General features: G+C 35.1%; 1 protein-coding gene across 2 annotated transcripts in view; it reads right to left on the bottom strand.

Moving 5' to 3' along the window:
• LOC134804451 (ATP-binding cassette subfamily C member 4-like) overlaps positions 1–23,106 on the bottom strand; it is a 63,076-nt gene extending 39,970 nt beyond the window's left edge. The window contains exon 1 of one of the 2 annotated variants that reach the window (XM_063777492.1): positions 22,636–23,106. In XM_063777492.1, the coding sequence (XP_063633562.1) occupies positions 22,636–22,859 (224 nt within the window). In that variant the 5' untranslated portion in view covers positions 22,860–23,106. The remainder of the gene's footprint in view (positions 1–22,635) is intronic. The other variant, XM_063777491.1, reaches the window with a different exon arrangement.
• Positions 23,107–27,587: the final 4,481 nt, after the last annotated feature.

The following is a 27,587-nucleotide window of genomic DNA, read 5'->3' as shown; positions in this document are numbered from 1 at the left end:
ATATTGTCATTTTATAACAAGTTGGGCAGCAAAGGCACACACCCATCTAACCAATCCGGAATTCAGTCACGATTGATAAATTGTGTCAACATATTTTAAAAGGCTATAAAATTAATCAAATTGAATAATTTTTAAACATAGATATACAGGATTCAAATATTTTAGACTGGTCATATTTTTCATAATATCGATTTCGCCTGGCAAATCGTATTACTTTTTGGCAACCGGGTTTTTTAACCTAATTAGACCCCGCTGAATCCGAATTTGCCGGTTGCTTGATCGAATTCTTGACCGGAAGTGAGATATTTGATATTAAAGGACCCTTTTTTTAGTTTTTCGTAAATAACTCTTAAACGGTGGCGCATAGCAAAACATATTCTATTACATAAGTAATCTGCATAAAATTGCCTACAAGAAAGATTTAGTACAATTTTTTGCTAGGATCAATATTCAAAGAGATATTAACGCGGGAAATTCAATTATAATCACTTCTGAGGTCCCTTTTTTTAGTTTTTCGTAAATAACTCGTAAACGGTGGCCAATATCAAAAAATGTTGTAAAACGTTAATAATCTACACAAAATTTTGTACAAAAAAGATTCAGTACACTTTTCGCAGGGATCAATATTTAAAAAGATAATAAAGAAGGAAAGTTAATTATAATAAATTCTAAGGTTCCTTGTTTGTATTTTTTCGTTAATAATTTGAAAAGTATGACTCATTGCAAAAAAAATCTTATACATAAATAACAACTTACCCGCGCTGCTTTGTCTTTTTAGGGTTCCGTACCCAAAGGGTAAAACGGGACCCTATTACTAAGACTTCACTGTCCGTCCGTCCGTCTGTCACCAAGCTGTATCTCACGAACCGTGATAGCTAGACAGTTGAAATTTTCACAGATGATGTATTTCTGTTGCCGCTATAACAACAAATACTAAAAACAGAATAAAATAAAGATTTAAGTGGGGCTCCCATACAGCAAACGTGATTTTTGACCAAAGTTAAGCAATGTCGGGCGGGGTCAGTACTTGGATGGGTGACCGTTTTCTTTTTGCATTTTTTTTTGCATTATGGTACTGAACTCTTCGTGCGCGAGTCCGACTCGCACTTGCCCGGTTTTTTTTAATATTGATCCTAGCGAAAAGTGTCCTACATGTTTCTTGTAGGAAATTTTATGTTTATTATTTATGTATAAGATTTTTTTTGCTATGAGTCATACTTTTCAAATTATTAACGAAAAACTAAAAACAAGGAACCTTAGAATTTAAGATAATTAACTTTCTCTCTTTATTATCTTTTTAAATTTTGATCCCTGCTAAAAGTGTACTGCATCTTTTTTGTACAAAATTTTGTGTAGATTATTAACGTTTAACAAGATTTTTTTATATTGGCCACCATTTACGAGTTATTTACGAAAAACTAAAAAAGGGGACCTTCACCCCCCCTCCCCCCTACACCCTCAGCACACCCGCTAAGCTCGAGGACATTAAGTATGGTTATCTGGACACCACAAGGTATAACTGTGCCAATTTTCAAAATTATACGAATTATTTCCGCAGATTTTTTTTATTTTCTTGAGCTATTAACTAACTCGAATGTCGAAGTAGAGGTGTTTTTTGTCATCACAATCTTTAAATGATTGACTTTTACTCGTCAATTCAAAATTAGAAAAATAGTAAGTATTACAGTTAGAGTTATAAATTGTTATAATTATTTCTTGTGAAGACAGCTAATTTTATGTACCTACTTATTGGAGCTATGCATAACTCAATAGTCCCACAAATTATCTTAGCTTTGCTAGTATTCTTCCTTATTTTCACTACCTACTTGCCCGAAATTGACTGCTAGAGTTAGACCAAGTCTGCAACGATTTTGATAGCATAGGCAGTGCAAGTGTTATTCATAATTTCATAGAAGATTGACGTTTAAAATAACACTTGCACTGCGTGTGCAATCAAAATCGTTGCAGATTTTTCTTGGTCTAGCTCTATTACATTTTTAATGTCTATTAGTAAGTACTATTTTTTGTCTCATAATAATTTGGTATCATTTGATTAGATTCTCAGTTTGTCGCGGTATACACTTATATTGTATATAATTAATAATTATTTACACTCACCGTCTTACCTACTACCACTTTTAATTTCATTAAGTACTCATCAAAATTCGAATTTGCTAATAAATCTTATTCAATATTAATTGCAGGAAAAAATCCCAGAACTGACAATTCAGAATACCGATGTCGTCAGAATAAGGACGTAGACGTGCTGCGCGGGAATGGTGCGGTGCGCCGCGCGGGGCGCCCGCCTGCCCGTTCTACCACGCGTCTGCTTCACCCCCTTGAAAACGTAAAACTCGAGTATAAGAGCGCCTTAAGACGGTGGGTCCCGAATTTGGCAGTTTTTGTTAGATGGGTCGGATCCTAGTCAACTATGGGTTGACTTAAACTATTCTATAGGGTCTGTACATTTTTATGGATCAAATATTTTATTTATACAATTTATATTATATTAGCAGCCATTACATCCGGGTACTGATTTTTTATCTCATTATATTTTCCAATCGCGTTATATTAATATTTAATAGGTATTAGTATGTATAGTTTCTTTACGCACGAATACAATACCTTTGCATTTGTAGCATTGCAATAAAATCCAAATTCAATCTATGTGTCGAATTTTTTTGTATGCTGCTTTCGGGAGGTAACGTAGACGAAATAATGTCTTCTGAATGCGTAAATAATCATAAACTTTCAGTAAATATTATGGTGACACGTATAGGAAACTTCCAAAACCATTCATATAAAAACGAAACAAAAAAATGTATTCTTTATATCGTTCTTCTAATTTCTCTTTATATGATTGAAAAATATACCACGTTCATTGAATAAATTCCACCAACCCTGTGGACGTCGGTCAGCTCAGTGCTGACAGTAGATTTAACTAGTATAATGGGATTAAATTACTACCTAAGTTAGCATAATCATAAAGAGTAAATAAAGTTGAGTTTTGTTGTAATAGGGGATATTACTGCAATGTTCTGCCGCCAGAGTGCAGCACTACCGACTCAGTAAATTCATAGACTAACTTAATACATACTGTGCCTTAAACTGTTTTTTGACAAGTTTTCACAGACAATAAAATATGACATTGATGCATCAAGGTGGTTTGTTAACAAGGGCCTACCGGTAAACGCGAAAATGAAATTTAGTTATCTGCCTCTTTATCGCTCGAATATGCAAGAGTGATAGAGAGATTAGACAACGAAATTTCGATTTTCTTGTTTCGCGGTAGGCCATGCTGGCCATGTGTCAATGTGGTTTGTTTACTGTATGTGCCACAAAGGTGCCACCTACGCAGAGCTTTGCCTAATATTCCCTATTAACTGTTTTAGGTACATACGGATTCATATTCAGATTTACTTATTATATGGATTAAGTGTAGACATGTTTGCATTTACCTACAGTCAAAAATATATTCAACGACCGTCAGAATAATGGTGCTCCCACATTGGCCGTTATAAAATGTTATATAACTTTGTGTGACAGGGAAAATGTTGTCCCTGTCACACAATGTTATATAACATTTATAACAGGCAATGTGGGAGCACCATAATAAAATCCAAATATCAACAGAAAATCACTAAGCATCTCCCATTTAGAATAGTCATTAAATTGATCAAAATACAGTTACCCAATACTAATGAAATACCTACATTTAAAAATACGATGGCTTTGTATTATTTAGTTTGACTTGTAACCACATGGAGTTTCCCTGTTATGGTGTTATATGTAGTAGACCGGCCAGCGAAAGAAAAGTCTTCTAGAAATCGATTTTCGTTCATGTCGTCTCGGATATGGGTGAATATGGTATCGATGCATTCAGTGTAATGCCCTGAACTCAAATATACGAGATGACAAGCGCAAAAGAGGTGGAGGTAGTTGTTGTGACGTCATAAAGTCGGCAGTACAAACTTTTTTATTATTTTCGTTTAAACATACCATGTGGGGTACCAAATGAAAGTACACAAATATGTGACATTTTCAATACTTGATGGTCTAACAAATTATTAGAAAACGTTCATAAATTTCTCAATCCACAGTTGACTTCGAACTGCTATAAATTGAAAATAGCTGAATGGATTAGTCCAAAATACATACCAAGTGAATATCCTCTATATAATTAAAAAAAATAATTAAAAAAGCATAATTTTCTGTTACATCAAACTACAACTATTATTAAAACAAACAAAAAACTGGACTGTTGGCATATATTTTTGGGCTGAAGGGCGTGACAAATAAAAATACATACATATATACATACCCACGCTAGTAAAACGTTACCCTCCTTCTGATGCAGTCGCGTAAAAATACGTTTCCAGTAACAAAATAGTATGAAATAGTATTTTTACCCGACTACATCAGAAGGAAGATAATGTTTTTCGAGCGTGGGTATGTACATATATATGTCTTTTTAGTTGTCACGCCCTACAGCCCAAACGGCTAGACGGTTTTTGATAGAGATGCCCCGAATAGTGAATTTGGCCCAATACCGAATACCGAATATTTGGCCCCTCTCTCGGCCGAATACCGAATATTCGGCGACCGAATATTCGGCATGACATGCGAACATTTTGAGCCATAATTATTATGAAAACTGTTCGCCAACAAAGCACAACGTTTGCTAAGACATATTTTATGTTCAACAGAATTAATGAATTTAGTTAGAGTCAATCAAATTAGACTCATGATAAAAATAAAATATTTTGTAATCAACGAATACTCAAAAACGTGCCTTCGTATTTAACTACTTTCCAAAAATACATTTTAAATAATAAATATACCTAGTTTCTGGTTATTTTTTTGTGTAATTTTTCATTTTAGGTAGGTGCAACAGATATTCGGTATTCGGCCGAATACCGAATATTCGGCAAAGTGGCCAAATAGGCCGAATACCGAATAGTTGCCGAATATTCGTGGCATCTCTAGGTTTTGATATGTGAGGTGTGGTTGAATTCGTCAGAATTGTGGTAGTGACACAGGCTATATAAATTTTGAAAATGACGCCTGCAAAGGTTTGTTGTTTTTTTCTTACTGTAGCAATATGGGTACCGAATGAAAGCTAGTGAAAAGACCACTACAAAAATATATGTCAACAGTCTAGTTTTTTTTTGTTTGTTTTAATTATACTTGTAGTTTAATGTAACAGAAAATTAAGCTTTTGTCAACTTGATGTAATTTTCTTATTTTTTGATATATCTGGTTAATTAGATTTTTAAATTATATAGAGGATATACACAGTCACTTGGTATGTATTTTGGACTAATCCATTCAGTTTAGAGCAGTTCGAAGTCAACTGTGGATTGTGAAATTTTGAACGTTTTCTAATAATTTGTTAGACCAAGTATTGAAAATGTTACAGTATGTTATATATTTGTGATCTACTCACAAAGCCCTTTCATTTGGTACCCCACATGGTATGTTTAAAAGAAAAAAAAGTTTGTACTGCCGACTTTATGACGTCACAGCAACTACCCCCACCACGTTCGCGCTTGTCATGTCATATATTTGTGTACAGGGCATTACACTGAATGCATCGATACCAGATTCACCCTTATCAGAGACGACATGAACGAAAACTAACCTGAAGACTGAGAAAACGGCCCTCTATTAACATTTTTAGAACATTTCCAGATTCACTTGAATAAAGTATGACGCGTGCCAGTTGTCGATATGGTAAATACTTATAATGTATTTGTAGGTTCCCCACGCAAAGCGTTTCGTAATGTTTTGTTTAAACATGCCCAACTATGCCATTTATGCTCAGCAAGTTTATTTTACGTAAACGTAAAAAACCGGATTGATTTGTGTAATAGATACCTCGAAATGGCCAATTTATTTACGTTGGATGATTCTAAGAAAATCTCAAATGATATCATTTATTTTGTTGTTATATAGCTGTACAGTGTGAAATATTAAAGCGTTTTTGCCTTAAGAATACGAGTAGGTATATGCGAAGGCATGTTAACTTATTAGCAAAGGTGGCGATGCTCACGCCTGGAGGACACTGGCGAGTTCCTAATAAGGGACTTGTCAAATGTTTTGTCCACCTTCTAGGTATGTACAATTTGTGTCGACATTATAATTTGCACATTTATATTAAAAACAAGTGTTCTCTAGATATGAATGATTTTGTGCTTAATATGAAGTTCCTTCTATCGAATCCATACTGTAAATGCTTAAGGAAAATTTAAATTAATTTTTTCTACCGGTAGAGTGAATATGTAGTATAAATCACTCTTATCTTTATCGGTAACAATAAACCTATAACCTCCTACCCCTGGCCACTTATACCTACGCATACTAGTTTAAGAATTAAGAAAATAATTTAAAACTAAAAATTGTTGGTTACGTCAGTACAGTAACCCAGTACGCGTGAGGCATACCTACATCAATAATTTTCTAAGTTAAAAAGGAACTGTAATTGACTTACATGGTACTTGGTAGTGTGTACAGTCAGCATCAAAAGTTGCGGATAACAATATATATATATATATCTCAATATGTAGAACAATTTAAATACAAATAGTACAAATACAAATAATTTATTGAGAAAAGTATAGTACACTGTTGCAGATACTTTTGAACGCAAACTATTATATACTTACCCCCTTATTCATAAACGTTTACTAAAGTTGACTAGCCGATAATAATGGTTTGTCCCTTTCCGACCTATTGGTATGATGGAAAGGGACAAACGATTATTATCGGCTTGTTAACTTTAGTAAACGTTTATGAATAAGGGGGTTAGACATTAAATATTCCGTATAATGGAAAAGTGACCTAGGGTGGCAGATGCTTTTGGTGCGTTGTTTTACCGCTACTATTGATGCTGACCGTACATTTTTTTTGTATGTAGGTATACTGTATATGTATATTGTATAGTTAAATAAATATATATCACCTGTCCACGTCGAAATACGTCAATGTAAACGCTAAGTCAATATGAAGTACGAGTAGGTAAACGGCGCAGGTGTATTTTCATTATCATATTTCATATATTAACAAACAAACAAAAAATAAAAGTATCATAGTTAAATTTTTATCAGTACATTAAATGGGTTTGTTAAGTTTGTAGTTATTTGTGGTAGGTATGAAGTTGACACGTGACGTTCAAGGGCTAATGTAGCACGGCCGTGCTAACTCGTGGACAGACGCACTAACACGCTGTCTTACCTCGCGAACGTGACGCTCAAATAACGGGCTCCTACAGACATACACACATTCACACGATAACAAATAACAGCGCGAACCCGTCAACTAATTGGGTTTTAATAATCTTGATCTAAATGAGTAAAGCAATCGCTCTTTTATATGAATACCGAGCACTTATTCCCTATTATTTGAGCTTATGAACATCACTTCATCTATAATGGACAGAATCTAGGCATACATTTTTACCATGTAAAGATTGCCTAAATTCATTAGGTTACCTCATATGTGTTTTTTTACACCTAGTAAATAATACAGTAAAATTATACATTTAGAAGAGCCACGTTACAAAATTCTACAATTTCACTGGATTAAAACAACTCAGCTTCGACATTTCAAGCAATTACCAGAAGACGAGAAGAAGAAGTTCAGGTTCATCTCTCACTCTCACTCTCACTGAGCGTGAGCGAGACGGCTGTGCGTGCCCTGGATCACGGATACAATTGTTTTGAATTATTATTTTTAATTGGTTTTAACAAAAAAAAAGTAATCGCCGAGTTCGATCAAAAATAAAATTGCGCATTTTTAGAAGCAATTTTTTTAGCTTTTATGCAAAAAATAGTTACCTACTATAGTTTTAATAGTGCGTATTAGATCTATATTCGTGATTTTTCTTATAGTGATAGGTGTTTAATGAGATTTGGAATCGACGAAGTTACTAGAGAAAGGCCTCAAGATTTTAAATATTCATATTTTTTGGCAACAGTATAGTCAAAAAAAGCGCCACAATTTTGTAATAACTCTGCTACGACAATCGACTTGAAGACCAAAGGTACATACCTAATGAATTCTTGCTTCATGCCATGCCTGACCAACCCCACAAAGGGTGGATCCATGGTGGGTCCAAATTGGATGCAAATTGAAAAATTCAGAGACGACTGACTCACTTTGGAAAGTCTTTATCTGCAGAGGGGTACTACTTGCAGAATAACTCCGGAAATAAAATTATATCGGATATTTCCAATATTTTTTGTTATATTAATAAAAACTTACTAACACTAAATAGCTACACTCTTCTTCTTTTCTTGATACTAACTACTTTTGTAATTCAATAATATTAATCTGTAAGAAATATAGTTAGGCGTTTTTGTTTTTTTATTTATTTTATTTATACTTATATTATATTTATAACTATAGAGGTACAAGCGTAACACTTAAGAAAAGGAAGTGAACTTGTTAGATTTGACCCGAATATTCTAACTAACAAGGCAAGATGCCTAACTGCTGTCTGCATTAGGTAAACAAGGTGCATGGGAGGAGCCAAAAAGGATTTTAACGTTGTAAAGGATTAAAATCTCAAGTGTCTGGAGTTGGCATTGTTTCAGAGAGCAAGCCATTTTTTTTTTAAAGTGAATTAGTGATAATAGTTTTTTAGGGTTCCGTAGTACCCTTATAGTTCCGTCTGTTTGTCGACATTACTTTTTCATGTCCTCCAACATATAATCAAACCAGTAATTAACTACCAATTTGCTTGAACAAAACTCTCTACAGAAGCTAGAGGGTTTGGTCACTTTTAGTACTTTGGTTTGGAGGACAATTTCTCCCAATATGTTGAGATTAGGCAGCTAAAAATACGTGTCTGTTATTTTAGACTACTGTATAACATATATAAGAATAAATAAAATCGGAGCCGGACAGTTAGGTACCTTTCCTTGTTAATACAACTATTCCTAAGTATCCAGTACCCAATAAAATCACCAGCTCATTTTAAGAGATTTTTTTTTGTGTACAATAATATAATTTGTAATTTTAGGCATCAATTTTGCACATCAAATTTTTACTGGCAAAGTATTCTATAAGTAACTGAACAACTTGGTAAGTTAAAAAAATGTTGTAATATTTAAAGGCAGGGGGAAGAAGGAGGGAAAATATGACACAAGAGTGATGTTTGAAGCGGCCGAAAGAAGTAAGTAGGTAAGTGAAGAAAAACGTAAAGAATGCCGAAAATCTCAGTGTCACTTTAACAAAATGATTTTAAGCGCGGTCATCTTTGTTTCGTTGTTTCTGTCCTAAGTACTTATAAAGATTATAAATTAGAAATCTAATTAACAGCTAGCGGCATATGTTAAGAAGTTGACGAATTTAGTGAGTTACTGCACTTCGAGGATTTTACACGAGAGACATCAAAGTAGTTGTATTTGCATAAGTTGCCGGGGAAAGTATGTGTTTAATTAATATTTAGAAAGGTAAGTAAGTACTTACATTACGGCATTTGTTTTGGCGATAGTATACCTAAATGGAAATTATTAATACGATATCTTTGTTATCCAGTGGATACGAGTATGGCAGCGTGATACTCGTATAGTGCGACATAAAATAGTAGAAATTAAATAAAATTGAACTAAAAAAAAATCCATACTAAATTGTTGCCATATTTAAGTATTTTACGTCAAAATTGTGACAGTTACGTAGGAAGTGGCGCCCTCAATAATTTTCTACAATTTCTTGTCGGAGATATAAATCCACGTGATAGCGACACTTGTTTTAACACGTGGATTTATATCTATCAACAATGTCCTCCTGTAATTTACCTATATTTTACTATATACAAATTTCTATACATACATTTATGTATGTAAAAATAACAATTAACCCTTAAATGCATAGTGTAGGATGCAGCCTACACATCATAAACATCTAATTTTATGCATCAATAGACAAATTCTATTTGTTCCTGTATATTATATCAATAGTTAAAATAACCCTTCAAGTGGCGGTCAACCCGTTAATGGTCGGATCGAAAAGCAGTAAACTGGCGGCCCACCACTCACGGGTCGATGTGAAAATCAGTAAACTGTCGGCCACCAGTGAGTGGTAAATGAGGTGTTGCCGTATTTAGAGGTGAAATTGAACGCATTTAAGTATAGTTACGCTCGTCTAGCGCCCAAAATTAGGTAGCGAGTTAGACAAGGATAGCATATCGTAAGAAACACAAATACACGGGGTATAAAATTTGTTGGAGAGGACCATTCATTCGGGAGCGGCCGCTTAGTCCGAGTTCAGTCTTGATTTTTAAGAGGTTTTTTTGTAAAACAAATTGTATGTTAGGTATGTAAATAAATGAATTCGGCATCCCCGATTTATACGAAAACGATACCAAACTAGTAACTAAAATGATATAGATATCAAAATAAAGTTGAGAGCCCCCCCCCCCCCCCCCCCTAAAAATTTACATCAAAAATCTCGGTGGCTCCACTTCTTAAATCCATCCTTGGGTCCTAAGGACCAGTCCTGCCAAAGGAAATCTTTTGTTCATGCAACGCCGTCGTTTAGGGCTTCCACCCTCGACTAAGAGCATAAAAACTATCGCTTTCGATGCGTATTTAATTTACAATAAGCAAAAGAAATTTTCATATCATATTACGATGATCGGCCATTTTCGGCAGCTCTCGGTTGGTTTCGTTTCGGTAGTTCAAGTAACCTAAATTATGTTTGTCATGTTGGTATGCAGTTATTTCGGCGTTTTTTTACTCGAAGTAAAATAAAAAGTGCTGTCAATGTCAACCTCAGTCTATGCTCATACGAGTGACTTTATGTCCTATTTATGACTTTTCATATTAGTATTAACATATTACTAATTTGCATTTTGTTGTTTTAAATTTCTTTTCGAGTTATATTATTCAGATTGACTTTTACGGCTTCGGCAACCATTGCCATTCGTCCGGGGAACAGGCTGCCGAGAAGGGCCAAAAATACAAAGTTGATAGCAAGTTACTATGGGCTTCACCATCAGTTCAAGGGATGACGTTAGAGATATAATCAATTCGGGAACTGTTTTTTCGCGTAATACGATAGTTACGACTCGACCAGGTAGGATTTTTCTTCTTGCTGAACAGTCACCGTCAGATATATCGGAGCGGCTGAGGTATTCACAAATATCTGAACAATGTAAATTATAATGTAGTTATAGTGCATGTTCAGATATTTTTGAGCGACCTTGGTGGCTCCGATATATATCTAATGGCGACTACACATTCATGAAGCAAATGTACAGTCAGTATCAAATAGATAGTGACGGCTAAAGTAGCCAAATATATCGTAATATAACTTTGTTGCCATAGAAATAAGGATGTGTTCCGATATATTTGGGTATTGGAGTAACCAAAGCGGCTATAAGCTTCAGTGGCTCGGGCACTTAGAGAGAATGGGAGAGGATCGTGCCCGATTGGACGTCCTAGGTACCGCTGAAACGACGTAGTTGCTCAAGACCTGCTCAACCTCGGCTATGGCGACTGGCGAGAGCTATCGCATGACCGAGAAACATGGCGTGATCTGGTGTCGGAGGCAAGGACTCTTTTTGTGTCGCTGCGTCACCGTAGTAAGTAATGTTAAAAATATCTAGAGGAAAATGGGGACTACCTACGTTTGTATGAAAAGGCGATTTATGGTCGTCCACATTCGTCTTAAGGCGGAAATTAATCTTATGGACGTTTTTGCTGACTGGACAGGGCTTATGAAAATAAATAATATTATTGAAACAAGTTTTAAATAAATACCTACGTAGATGAAAAAATACAATCTTGCCTTTTATCAAATCATATCATTTATTTAGAAATTTGCGAATTAAGTTATCCAAATAAGATGTCCCTATCACAGTTATGATACCCTGTCAGGGTTGAATACATAATAATGTCGGTATTTAACTAAACATAACACAAACTCTTTATTTCATTTACGCGAGCGGAGCCGCGGGCCCGTCTAGTCGTGTAATAAGAAGCAAAAGGCCTTCGCATCACTTGTACCTATCTCTTTCTACTAGGAATTTGTGAAAACTCAAAAAAGGCTTAACCGATCATATTCGCTATAATTTTTAAATTACCTATCAATTTCATTATTTTATTTACATCTTAAATGAAAAGAGTGTACAACAGACGATACGGTTGTAAGTAGTCGAAGTATCATATTAAAGTGGTCAAAGCAAAAAAATCGAAGACATTAATGTCATGACATTAAGGCCGTGTGGACATTTTATCAATATCTTTGACCTTAACTGCAGTAAAAATGCGATGTAACAAATTTATTACAACCTCGAAAGAGATGGTTTATTTTTATTTACTTATACGAGGAAAATGTTTTACTGTTAAATATTTGCTGATTTCTTCATCAAATTATAGAAAATGTTTCGAAATGCACACAAGCATTCTATTAATAAATGTCTTGTAGGTATACAATAGGCCTGTTGCAAGTAACAAAGAATCATGGAAATAATGGTTTCAACGAAACATATATGTTAATATGATTCTAAAAATTGGCCCAATCTCAGTATAAACTGAAGGATTATTAATATATTCAATAAAATAAAAGTGCAAAATTCTCCAATCGGCCATTTTTACTGAAACGCCAATCAGAAACGTTCCAAACAGTGACGTCATCCATCCATAACATATTTCTTAGAGCAACATAGACAACCTCATTGACCGAAATCTATACGTGGGCACCAAAGAGTTCGAAAGGTGCAAAAAAAATGTTATTTCGCCAACAAACATTTATTACGTCCCAAAAATATTATTACACGATATAAAGTAGATATCTATTTGTTATTACTTAAATAAAATGCTAAATAATACGATATTTCAACAACAAACATTTTTAATTATTTGGCTGAATGGAACTATCATTGCCATGTTGGCTGTCGTAACTAGAAAAAATGAAAAATTAAAAAGTAAAACCGGCGTTCGGTGATTTTCACTCAAAATTTACATGTATCTAAATAATTCATCTTAAACTGCAACCGTGTGAGAGTTTTTGTGTAAAATGAGTTATTGTGATAAATTTTTGTAATGTATTTATCATCCCTAATCGTAATATATGGTGCTGAATTAACAATATCATTCGGATTCAAGGGAAATTCGTAACTGTAAGTATGTAAACAATATCTACCACCCTACCACCAACTAAATGATGACGTCACAAATGGCATGCGAGGCGTTTTCGCGCGAAGTTTAAACTAGCTATAATAAAATGCAATTATCTATGTTAAATCTTATGAGTATAACTGAAATATAGTGTTTTTCGGAACTAATACAAGTGTACCGACCATATTAAAAGGGTTTTCAAAATTTGTCATCAGGCCTATTGTACATATGAGAAAGACACCTACAAATAATTATTATTTTTGAATTTAAGTTCCAACCAGCAGCACATTAAGTAGGTTTTTGTAGTTCCTAATGCTTTGTATGCTTATTTGTTTCTTTCTTTTTTAGGGTTCCGTACCCAAAGGTTAAAAACGGGACCCTATTACTAAGACTCCGCTGTCCGTCTGTCTGTCACCAGGCTGTATCTCATGAACCTTGATAGGCAGTTGAAATTTTTACAGGTGATTTATTTCTGTTGCCGCAATAACAACAAATACTAAAAACAAAATAAAATAAATATTTAAGTCGGGCTCCCATACAACAAACGTGTTTTTTTTTGCCGTTTTTTTGCGTAATGGTACGGAACCCTTCGTGCGCGAGTCCGACTCGTACTTGGCCGGTTTTCAGTAAGAAAATAACATGAGGAAGAAAACACTATTCAATAATATATATATATATTTATATATATTAATTTTTACTTTTTTTATTTAGCTTAGGTTTTACCAAAAATTATTTTTTTGTATTATAGGACGTGAAAAGTAAAAAAAAAGTTGAAGTAAGATAAAATCGTCCTCGAGTTTGTCATTGTCAACCGAATCAGATGGCGCTATACGGCGTCATTGATTTGTGATAACTGAATTGTCACCATGTTGTCACTATATCTACTTTTAGCACAATCGGATTATGACTAACCTCGAAACCTTTAGAACAGTCCTGAAATTTGGCATGTATGTTAATTAAAGGTCTCTTTTTCATGTCCACACTATTTGACATTTGGGGACCTCGAGGAACCGTCACCATCTTGGAAAATGTATACCATCTTGGAGAAATTTGGATTTTACTCGGAATCTAAGTTCTCTATGACAATATGATTATATGATGTAAAGCTGTTGCCTTAATGTACATAGGTACTTTAATGTTTTCAAGCCGATTAAATTATACACAAAAACGTCTTCGACACCTTTGCGGAAAAAATACACGTTCTTAGAGAAAATACTTGCTGATGCTAGTGATGCTAAGCGATCAGTTTTAACGACGTCATAGCGTACGAATAGGTAGTTAGAGGAACACAATTAATGTAAAGGGTCAGCTTATTAATAAGTCTCTGACTTTTATAGCTTCCACGATGTATTGGTACATTTATCACGTGTTTGATATAGTATTTATGGTTTACTGCGGGAGCTGGTATATTGCACCTCTTCCGAAGCGATAGATTTTTAATTGAGCGTGGTAGAAAATTGGTAATTCTGTGGTCTCTGCAATTAGTCTAAAAATAGCAATAAACGAACTTTTACAACAAATACTGCTCACTCTAAATACCTATATACCTATGTATTTAGTTATTTAATATCTGGGTGACCGAGCTTCGCTCCGAAAACATATAAAAACTCAAAAATGCGCGTTTTCCCAGAGATAAGACCTGGCTAGATCGATTTATCGCCCCTGAAAACCCCCATATAGCAAATTTCATCGAAATCGTTAGAGCCGTTTCCGAGTTCCCCGAAATATATATATATATACATATAAATAAATAAACAAGAATAGCTCGTTTAAAGGTATTATATAGATTAGATTATAGATAGTCTCCAGTGTCCGGAATTTTCGTGGCACTTTCGTGAGTTTTTTCTCATCGATTTCCGATGTAGATATGTGTTACAGTAAAAACCAGTTTTTAACGAAAACGCGTTGCCCTAGTTAAAATTTTGTTTCCGTATCGCCTCAGTGAATTCGTGTTTTCACTAGTTACTAGTTATCCGTAAGGGCTCGGTGAAAACTAGTTTTGAACGGGATTATTTTACTACTAGTTTTACCTAGTGAAAACGCGTTTTCACTGAGGCGGTACGGAAAACTAGGGAAAACGCGTTTTCAGTGAAAATGGGTTTTTACGGTAACTTTATGTATCGATATTTTATACAACAAAATAGATTATTATAAATTGTCGTGTCATATACAGTCGACTTCAAAGATAATATGTATATGTTTAATAAGGCGAAAAATGTAAACATATCTTTGACGTCGACTGTACTTAATTAGGTACCTACTGCAATTCAAGCTCCTTTTGTATGTAGTGGTGAAGTGTTCGGATGTTCCATGTTTGTAGTGGTGAAGTGTTCGGATGTTCCATGTTTGGTGTAACATTACGTAAGATTTTCAGACTCATTATTTAATTCGCTGTAATCGATTAACAGCCGGATTGAAAATAATGAATTAACTGATCGATTAATAAATTAAAAACAGCGATAGTAATCTAGCAATATACCGCAATCGAAACTAAATTTAAGAATCGATTAATCGGAGGTTTTGGTATAGGTACCAAATTATTAGGTAGTAATCGATTCAACCTTTTAGCAGATCTTCGATCGATATCGATTCGATTAATTGATTAGTCGAAACCAAAAACGAATATAGATTATTGGATTGACATACATTTTGGAGTTGTTACTGCAATCGGGTTCCAGTGACCAAACGCCTTTGATTTTATGTTCTTTATTAAAACCTGATGTTTGCTCCACCACTGAATCCAATAGGTACATAAGTAGTAAAACTAAACTGTATGCTTACTCGTAACGACCCACTATAACACAAAAAAAAAATCATCAAAATCGGTTCAACGCTTAGGGATCTGTGGCAGCCAGATTGTAGCCATATTTTGGTTTGATCATAAAGCCACAGAATAAATAATAAGTAGTACTAGGAACAGAAGATTCACTCTCTAAAGCCCCCTCCAGACTATGCGCGTGAATCGCGGGCGAAGCCGCGAACGTGAGTGTGGAGTCGATTTCGCTATCTGCGAAAATCGACGCCACACTCGCGTTCGCGGCTTCGCGCCGCGATTCGCGCACGAGTGAGGAGGGGGCTTAACAAAACGCGTCTGTTACGATTAGGACAGATATGACCGCTAGGTGGCGCAAGCGCCACGCGCAGCTTATGGCTACTTAATAGCCACCAAAATTGTGTGGGACGGATGTACTAGTAGCTTACTTGTTGCGACGCGACGAAATCCGTCCTTACTCGTATAAGACTCACAAAAAAATAAGAAAAATGGCCGCACACGAATACAGAACCTTCTCCTCTTGAAATTGAAGTTAAAAATAACGTGAAACGGAACATGGTTGGTACCACCCTGCGTCCGAGAATTGAATTCCGAACGTACATTTTTATAATAAAATTGTTCTGTTGTTCACTGGTCTAAACTCAGAGGGTCTAAAAGACCACCTTCCTTATACTGAGTTTCAGGTTAGAATTAGGATGGCCATGAATGACATCAACCTTCACCATTGTAATAAAAGGATTGTTTGGTGTAGATACACCATGATGGCTACGTAAGAACCTCGATATAACGTCAATCAAATATTACGAAAAATGGTCCTCCTAATAATTAGAAGTCACAGTGTTGCTGTGGGTTTATGTTCCTAAGTGATATTTAATTACAGTAAGGCATTTGTCATCTTGATAATACATTTATATTGGATAGTATTAATATTTACAAGTGAATTAGACAAAGGAGCTGCGCAGTAGTTGTCGTCGGGCCCGCATTGTCGACCTCGGGTCGGTGGTAAACCGGGGTTTTCTTATCAAACGAGGTCGGCACCAGGTTCTTAAAAGTGATGTAGGTATTTTTATTAACAAATTTATAAGTTCATTAAGCAACACGTTCCAAATTAAGAACAGATATTGTGAGGCGTTAAGAAAACATTACATTAATATGTTTTTTATTAGAAATTAAAATGTTTCTTAAGTGATTCATGAAATGAAACGTGATACGTTGGCGTGATATATTAGTTAAATATTTAATATTTTAGGTGTATGCGCACGAGTGTCTTAATGTATCTATACTATACTTATATATAAGTAGATTTAGGTAGATAAAGTGACAATAAGTCTCCTAAGCCACTGAGAAGTGTATCTAATTTTAGGTATTTGTTTGGATTGTTTTTTAATAACTTGTATAATATAATGAAACATTTTCTAAAATTGTAAAGTAGGTAGTTATTGTATCATGGTCGCATTTTTATCACTTGTCATGTCATGCGTCACTTTCGCACTTGCATACTTATTAGAACGTGACAGGCATGATGACAGGTGATAAAAAAACTGACCATCTTAGGCCTAGTTGTTATTTTGTCTATAATTATGTCTTCTAGAAATCGATTTTCGCTCATGTCATCTCGGATGTGGGTATATTTGGTATCAAAAGCCTAGGTAGGTAGGTAGGTTAGGTTCGTTAGGTAGCTTCAGATGCCCGAAGGGCAAACCGCCCAGAAATAGGAGCCCCGCGAAGCGGGGCTCCGTCTAGTTAAGTTGTAAAGGAAATGTTTATTGAAAAGAAAGTTTCGTACGTTAGACTCTTTCAGCTAAGGTCAGCTAAACGAAGGACAAATGTCCTTAGATTTGCCATTGAAATGAGAGTCTTATTTGGTAACTATAGTTTTAAACAAAGACAATTATTTCCTTTTCGTCAACTGGTTGCGAAACTCCACTGTCATCTTCGCTAGTTTTGGTTCAGGAATATATTTTCTTCTTGGGCAACTAGTTGCGTAACAAGATTATTAACTCATTTTCAACAACTAGTTGCGAAACTTGGTTGCCAAAACGGCCGGAGGGGTCCTAAACACAAATATATGAGATAATACATATAAGTAATACAATTTGTTGTTTATGTAACACGTTATGGATTCATATTTTAGGTATAACATAAGAAATGCATTTATCCGGCAATTTCTTTGACTAAAGATATGTAAGAATTGTGTGAACTATAGGTACACTTAGTGTAATGTTAATGATTTTTAGTACATAGATACTTTGCTCAACATCCTGTCTGACCGGATCTACGAGTGTGTAGTAATTTTAAAACCTATAGACAAATCTGTCGCTAAGCTCGCTAGGTCCGATAAAAAGGCTAGGCCAGTTCAAAGACTAGTTCCAGCTAATGAGCCACCTATAAATAGCTCATCGCTTGGAAGATATAAAAATTTATAGTATAAAAACACGCCTCCCGGGGTAAATGTACCCTGCGCTGGTAAACTGCTTCTCGGGAATTGATGGTCGTATGTCCGGTACTTTTCAGCAATACATCTGACTATTAGGCCCCTGGGAACAGCATGTAGAACCGTAGATAGGTCTCATAAATAGACGCGGGGTAAGGCGATTCGATCCAGTTTTTTATCCACTTCTCGATGTGCGCATTGTGTTTAGAATAATACATTATTTATAAGTCAAGTAATTATGCTTCATGACACATAGTGGTAATGTTATCGTATCGGAGAATTAAATGCATAGGTACCTGCAACACGAGTTACTAATAAAATGTTCGATTTCATAAATGTACTTGAAGATACCTAGGACTACGTTAGCTCGTATAAAACAGCAATATTAAAACGTTTTAGAGTTTAAATAATTTTCTCGACAGTTTAGAATTGGAAATTATTTTAAAAAGTACTTTCTACAAAAATGTCAGTGTCCTTAGGCATATACTTTACAAATTTACCTGTACAGTTCACATTAATAACTATAATATTAACTACCTTCCACATTCTAATTGATTAGCATACCGACACATCTCTTTATCTTAAGCTATTAAATAACAAAATAAATATTATTATAAATAAATATTATAGGACATTTACATTAGTACACAAAATATAAGCCCCCACAGTAAGCTCAAGAAGGCTTGTGTTGTGGGTCGGTACTCAGATGTATATAATATATAAATACATACAAAACACCAGACAGACTCAGGATTAAATATCCGTGCTCATCATACAGATAAATGCCCAGGATGTGAACCCAGAACCATTGGCTTCATAGGCAGGATCACTACCAACTAGGCCAGAACGGTCGTCGAATAAGAGAATGATACTATTGACTCGTAGTTTCATCCGTTACCACGGAAGTTGACTGTATATGTATATGAGTGAACCAATTTGTTTTCTCTTACTTACGCCGGCTCGCACCATTCACTAACCCGGGGTTAACCGGTTAAACCTGGAGTTACCATGGTTACCAGTACAATTAGACACCGGGTTAACGGTTTAACCGTTTAACCCCGGGTCAGTGGGGTGGTGCAAGTGGCCCTTAGTTAATAAAATGAAGCTGATAGGTATTGCTATCCATTAGTCAGGATGTATTAATCGAATCGGACTCGTGCTCGTTTAATCGTATTTTGGGTGAGTTATTTATATTCGATTAATAAACGATTAATAATATTTGACAGTGCTAGCGATAATATAATATTTGTATGTATATACCTCTTCCTACTAATAAAAAAACTTAGTTCAAATAACTTCAAATCTAGGGCAAAATCAAAATGAATGTATCTTTTTAAATTACTTGCTGGATTTACAGTAATAGTTTTAACCCTTTACCAGGCGAAGGGATATATTCCTCCCACATCTTATATCGGTTACCGTAGTCAGGTTTTAACTCCAAACCTCCTACAAAATATTTTGTCAATCCCTGATAATAGTATTTTATGATCTTCATTCACAACACGCTGCTAAATCGCGTAATATATCTTTGGCAGCCGTTTAAATTCACTTGAACTCTAATTTCAGTAAACTACGGAGAAATTCGAACACTTTTCTTAATTTCTATGAAATAGAAGTACATAGGTCGAACATTTTTTTGATATTTGGTAGATTTTGAGTGTTGAAAGGTAATGTAATCGTAAACATTGCTAAATATTCATGCATTATTGTGTATGACCAGAAGTAGGATGTGGGTTGACATTATTCCATGGCCTTATTAGAGTTTAACTGTGCGGGAGCTATTCTTCCCATTGCCCGGTAAAATGTCTTGTCATGTCATAAAACTCACGTAAGTAATAAAACTGTTTTTGTGTTCAACGTAGAGCGATTCAGTGATTGATATAATGTTTCGTAGTAGATTTAGAGTTAAACCTTGACTATGATAACCGATATAGGTATAAGAATGTGGGAGGAATATATCCCTTCGCCTGATCAAGAATATAATAAGACAAAATCGAGTATGACAGTTAATTACTTAGACAGGCGATGGGATAACTGTAACCCACATTTTTATTTCTGGTTTAAAGGAACATTTCCGACTTTCGTAAATTCATTTTTTACAAGGCGTTCAATACGGTTCTAACAGTATATACAGTACCTACGTATGGAGTGAGACACGCTAGTTCTAGGGGCCTGGTAAAGGGTTAAGCGACATACAAAAAGTTGTTAGTACCTATAGAAATCCCTATGGGTCGAAGTGTACGAATCCGCAAGGGCTCCCGATAATCATAATAAGATAAGATGTACATATATATAAACTTTCGCTACGTATAAGTATGCTTATGAGAGTTGAGGAGATTTCTCAATCGTGGAATCCATCATCAGAGCTCTACTTTGACAAAAATGGATTATGGCCTCGAATGTCCATCATTTTACTTAAAAACCGAAGAACAAATATCGCCAAAATTTTGTCGACATAATATTTGTCATTAAGTGTTCTGTTTTGATCTTCATCAGCAGTTCCACTTCAACAAATGTCACTTTTTTTAATGTAAATGACAGATGGACGGACGGACGGGTGACTAACTAAGTTTACTAAGTGATCCTATAAGGGTTCCGTATAATCAGGAGATGGGTGTTTCGTGATCGACTGATTTCTTTGCCTGACACTGATTAAATTACATTGTCTAAGCAATTCTTGCAGTGTCGACGGCATTGTTATTACCAGGTGTTTTGTTTTCATGTAGGTATTCTTCTTCTTAGGAATAAAGAAAAACATGTTTCTTCATTGTCTTCAATAAAATGATTTGACCAGCAAAAACATGTTGTGTTTATCATGTGCGACTTGTACGAATGTAGGTATAGTGTATAGTTAAGTAAGCGTATGCTTACTTGACTTTAACTATTCCAGTGTTTATTAAATGAATATATTTTTGACTAACTTTTTAACTGACTTCAAAAAAGGAGGAGGTTATCAATTCGTACGTATGTTTTTTTATCAAGTTAATCATTTGTGGATCATTCATGGATGTTATCGATGTTAGCTTTATTATATATACATATATTAGTTCTTTTTGGCAGGCACTATGTTATCAAAAATTAGATCTGATGTTGGATGCTGTAAAATATGGGGTGGAGTGGAACTGTAGAACGAAATCCTAAGAAATGATTGGATTGTTTGATAAATAAGTATTCATATGTACACGGGATAACAGCTAGGCTCTGCTTATCAATTCAGTTAGCTCATCAAATATTAGGTTCATAAATATAAAATAGTTGTGTAATTATTTACTCGAGATATTTAAAAATTTACGTCATTCATTTTTTTCTATATGTAATATGGTGCAATTATTTTAAGGATACTGTTGTACTGTATTTTTACAGACATGAATTTTATTTAATAAAATATGACTGAAATAGTAAATGAACAAGGCATCTGTATTTTAAAATTAACAAATATTGATAGAACATACGAATACCAATAGTTATCAGATTTTATGAGTAGCACATTAGTTTTTTCAGCATATTAGACAAAAATCACAAAAGATATTAAAAGCAATAGCAAGCGCATTCTAGCGAGTTATTGGTGACATCGAGATTTACAACAATACTAGCTCGTACTAGATTTCATTCTGCCGAATACAACAAACCAATCACAAAGGGAGTTAGCAACTTGCTCGTTTAGAGAACATATCATTAGGCACGAGGTATTCGTATAACAGAACGATGTTTTGATCGGATATATCGTAAAAGTTGCCTTGGCCTTGTTTTTGTACCCTCGATCATTCATTAAGTATAATGTGTGTTTAACATTAGTATATTACCATCAATGACCAGTAGGTAAGTGTTAGCGGCATCATCACCGTAGAACCTTCTACAATGGATATATCGACGAAACTGCACACACGTCTACGGATAAATATTTAAGCTTATAAAGTATTGAAACTGTAAACATTTTATTCAATTTCGCAATGTTTTCGATATCAACATCAAATAATGGAGTGTATAGATGTGCCCAAGTATTAATTTATAATGTGAATCAGGTAGAGTGCCTTTAAAGAATGTAGGAAGTATGTGCGTACAAAAAAATACCTGCCTTTATAACATTTAATGTTGTGCATTTGACCCTGACCGATGGAACAAAGCTGAGTTGCATTACACATGCACGCAGTTAAAGAAGGTTTCTTTTTTATATTTTTTTGCACATCACCTTGTAAAACTAAAGGTCAGTTTGTAAACTCTTGTTTACATATTCAGTTTACATTTCCCACTTAATGTCCTGGTAGGGCACGGGCAAGAAAAGTAGTCTCGGGTTGGGTACTTACTTCTCCAGGCGGTCGCCCAGCTTGTCGGAGAGGTGGTTGTCTTTGGGCTTGGTCAAGTCGGCGTCGTACAGGTCCCGCTTGTAGCCCCTCCAGAAGGTCGGCATCATCCACACGAACCACGCTCGGGATAAGAAGTTTGCCCGTACATAGTTATTGCTTTTCTTTTCACGATTCTTTGGCGGCACTTTCTTGGGATCGTTTGCGTCTTTGTTGCTACTGACCATTTTGTATATTTATTATATTAATAATCAATCGAAAAATAAATAGAGCGAAATGATCGAATCAATAAATCTATTAGTCCGCGTTATGTCGTTTACGCAATATCAATACGAAATAAAAGCCAACATTTTTGTCGGGAAAATAGTTTGTCACGGCGCGGCGTTGGCGCTGTGGCCGAGGTGCGCGTGCGCGGAGCGCTTGAGCAGCAATCAACACGGAGCGAGCGCTGACCTCCCTTCTACTGGCTGGCGCGCGTCGCGGGCAGGTTTATATGAAGCGGAGCGTCTGCAGCGGCGCGCGGCGCATCTACGCCATAGGCATGATTCTTGGTTCCATCGAGATCGGTCCCTATCGCCTGATAGAGCATATGGTTCCCCGAGTGTACTCTATGATGTCAATAACGAATACCGTAGATCACGGTGGCGCTGAGGCTTAGTTCAGGGGAAAAGGGACGACCGGTTCTCCATACAAATGTAGTCCCCATTTGCCGCTCTAGATATTGATATTACGGGAAATCTTCTTCTTTCCCCTAGACCGGTAGCCCCATTTACGTAGATGTTTATGAACTATAGCTATGCCCCTTCGTTTGTTTATTTCGATTTTTTCATCACTATAACTCCATACATTTTTTTTAAAGCTGTAATCCGCCTGTTGTACGCCTGTCCGCCTTTACATTTCATTACCTAGTGTCAAAAGAGCATTTACGTGTTGAATTCGGCTCCGCGCACACCTCCCAAAGGTCCGCAACACCATTGTTCTGTTGGATTTTTTTTATAATTGTTTAAGTATTTGGTCAAAAATCAACAAAAGTCCGAATGATGGACTACTACTCGTAGTACACTCTGCCACGAGGAACGAAGATCGTCTTATAGAAAAGATTATTTTTTTTCTGAATGACATGGGTTTAGATGTAAAGCTTTGGAAATAACAGGCAAGATAATAAATTACAATTATAGTACACAATTGTAAGTTTTTCATAGGGTCTTACGTTTTTATAAGAATTTCCGCGAGTTGGTAAAAAAGCCGGTTTTAATGATATTTTTTTTTACTTCCAATATTATTTAACCCTTTACCAGGCTGACAGTTCAAGAATGAAAATCGACTGTCAGTCTTACTCATCAAAAATAGAATACATGTTTGAAGTGCCATATGTGGGAAATATATATCCCTTAGCCTGGTAAAGGGTTAAGTAAAGGTTACAGTTAATTTTGAAATGATGTCAAGTAATGCAGAAGAATTATAAAAAAAAAATCAAATATAATTGATCTAAAGGTATAGTTTTCCCCTAATTTTCATTTTATTATATTGACTGCTATTATATTGCACTCAACTATACAAGTATACATAGGCTAAAGCCCTTTATTTAAAAAACATACTTACGTTTTTCTGCCATTGGACCAGCCAGGGATATTTAGAGTCCAGTGGGCGCAGCACGGTTCCATTTTTATCGTCTATTACTATGCGCGTCCCTTTCGCACTTACGTACTTGTTAGAACGTGACAGGCATGGTGACAAGGGATAAAAACGCGACCGTGCTAAGCCGCCTGATGTAGTTCATAAGACTTTCAAATTTAATCCCAGATTAACTGATAATATTATTTTCCTAATGTAGGTAGGTACATCTATCCATTTTGTATGAACTTTGCTATACTTAAAAGATCTAGAACTTTCTCATTAATTGTTCGTAAATTATTAAGATTTTTAATTTTAAGATTGTAATTACATATATTCGTATATAAGTTTATTAATAATTTGTTTAGTGGGTCACCATGTGATGAGAATTTTCCTTAGACATGCTAATTGTCTAACGGGCGGCAAAGCTGTGGTATTTCTCAAAATAAAATTTAACTACGTACTACGTTATTTGATTTATATAAATGATTTTAGATTTAATTAAAGTTGTGTCAATGTCATTTAAAAAATAGACATATCTAATGAATAACATATATTATTAAAATAAATATTTCTCCTAATTTGTGTGGCTACCACCAGTTTGGCACTGACATAAACGCTATCGAGAACCTAACTTATTACTACGTATCTCGCTCGTACTCGCATATGAGTGCTAGCGAGATGTATAGAAAGTAAATTATGTAGACGTTAACGTATATGACAATTTGACACTCTCAGTGACTCATGGGTACCGGTACTGGTGCTTGATGCACGAAGAGTGCGCAGCCTGCCGCTGCCGCCTGCTGCGCAGGATTGGAAATAGTAATCATTAATCAAATAATGGCTCTAGATTTTTTTAGTTATTTTCCCTGGAAGGTGTTTTCCTGTAAGTAATGTATTGTTAATCAGGTATTTAGTTGTCGCGTAAACATTAACATATATTTTTTTATACCACATCAATGGCAGACAAGCATACGGCCCGCCTGATGGTAATAAGCAGTCACCGTAGCATATATTTTGCTTGGATAAAAAACATGCAGTTAAGGGTTTAAACTAAATAGTCTAAACCTCGAAATCTCGATGTCATTACTGGTGCTTACTACCTATGTACATAACTATAATATTATATGTACTGTATAAACGATAAAGTACTAGTATAAACTGCTAACTGATGAATAGAATAATTTGGTTTTTTTTTTCTTCAAGATTACTTCGTCTATCCTTTCTTTTTCATTTTGTAGAGTTTTTGATCATATAATTTTTTAAGTAATAGTACATTATTGTCGAGGCTCGGAAGTAGCTACTTGCAGGCTGAGGATTCGTTTTAAACGGACGACCTTGGGAGTCCGTTTAATTGAATCCGAAGCCAGCAAGTAGCCTTCCAGCCGAGTCATATATAGTGCTTTTCTCAAAAATGGTGCAAGAAATATAAATATCATAGAAATATTTTACAAAAGCAACGTTCTTACGTATATATTTTCACAGAAAAAAGTAGAAACAATTGAAAAAAATAGCTTTGCGCTTTTTATTTTTTTAATAAAAAAATAGAAGTGTATTTTTCTGCCGAAAATACGTCAACCTATTTGAGACAGCTAAATAGTCGCGGTACTAATCATCTGTTTGGCTGTTTAATGGGCCTGTGCCTTAATTTGATATGGCCATTTCAAGTTTTAAAAAGTTTGGAACTCGACAAATAATGGAATTTGTATGCAACTTTGCAGTCACAAAATCGAGACTGCAGTGTTTTTAACTTTTTAATTTTTGACTGACCATAAACTACGCGCTTCGCGACCTATTTTTTAAACGACAAAGTCGACTTTGCCGTCCATTTTTGAGAATGGTCTATTTTTTCATTCCGTAGACTAAAATGACAACCAGAAATGTCAAACGTAGAAATAATGTGACCAGTTTAAAACAAACAGTGCTGATCTTTGATTTCGGTTTGTGAGTAACCGATAAATATTAAATTAATTTTAGATTCAAAATAAACAATAAATGAAATCTACTCGCTACAATCGCTACATGATAGGAAATAAACAATAAATAAAACCTACTCACTACTAATCTACTCAAACATTAAAAAAATGACATTGACGTATCGCCGACCTGACGCGACGCCAAATCTCTCGGTGTATAGACCTGGATACAAAATTTCTAAATACCTCAAAATGATGGCATTTTTACCTACACTATTTCACCCTTTCTAATACCTCTCCTAGTGTCCCCTTTTAGCACGTCACGGATTATCCATTCATTGTGTTACAGACGCTTCATCAACAAATATAAGTACCTCCCAATAGTTTATTTTCGGTTAGTACCGGTTGTAGCACATCACTATTTATAAGACGTAAAAAACTAGCAACACATGAAATGTCATTTTAGTCTACGGAAAGAAAAAATAGACTTTAGTTATGAAGGCTTTTTTTTCGTGAAAATCTAGTAACTGTTCTCTTGCTCTTGTCTGAGGATCATGACATGACCAATTGATCATACGCAATTACCCTACAACCTACAACAGTAGAGACCAGAAAAAGATAGGCACCCTAACTGATTCATATTATGTAAGTTGTGTAGTTTCCATTGGAACTTAGTTCATGCGGTAGGTTTGTCAGTAAAATTTAAAGAAAAAAATAAATTTATCTAAAATTAGTTTAATATAGCCGTGACCATATTTTTTTGGCAGTCCTATTGATATATATTCAGGAACATATTTTATTTTATAAAATATAAGTTTCATCCGGTAGGCGGATCATCTAGTACATTTAGTTTCCTTAATTAATGTACTTAATAGATATACGCCGAAGTTAACTGTGTTCAAAAAACGACATCCCGTATTTCCATGTCTAAATTACATGTCTCTTTTTGATACTTATGTGTGAGTTATGTGATTTCTAAGTGGCCTTTCTTAAAACTTTCAGTGTCACCTATGTAGGTACTCATGCCAAATTGCAGTTTTGTAGTAGGTACTAACGATCACGGAACAAAGTCGCGGACGGATAGGCAGTATGTTTGTATCTGTAGCACTTAAATACCTAAGTGTAGTTTAAAAAAATATACGGCGTAATAACAAATAATAAAACCGGCCAAGAGCATGTCGGGCCATGCTCAGTGTAGGGTTCTGTAGTTACCCGTCCGTCACAATAGGTGTCTTGAACGAGGGCTATTTTGTGGTTATCATGTCCATGATCCATGTGCGCAGGAATAAGTAGGTGGGGGGATTTTCTCTAAACTGTTTTTATTGAGAAAATCTGCTTATTTATTTATTTATTAGAAATAGTTATTGTAGTAGTTAATTAGCTAGTAAGTAAATAATTGTGTATATTATATTATAGATACTAACA

This window comes from Cydia splendana, chromosome Z (genome assembly GCF_910591565.1).
Source record: "Cydia splendana chromosome Z, ilCydSple1.2, whole genome shotgun sequence".
Classification (NCBI taxonomy): Eukaryota; Metazoa; Arthropoda; class Insecta; order Lepidoptera; family Tortricidae; genus Cydia; species Cydia splendana.
The sequence above is the reverse complement of the archived record's forward strand: the minus strand, read 5'-3'. Positions and strand labels throughout refer to the sequence as shown.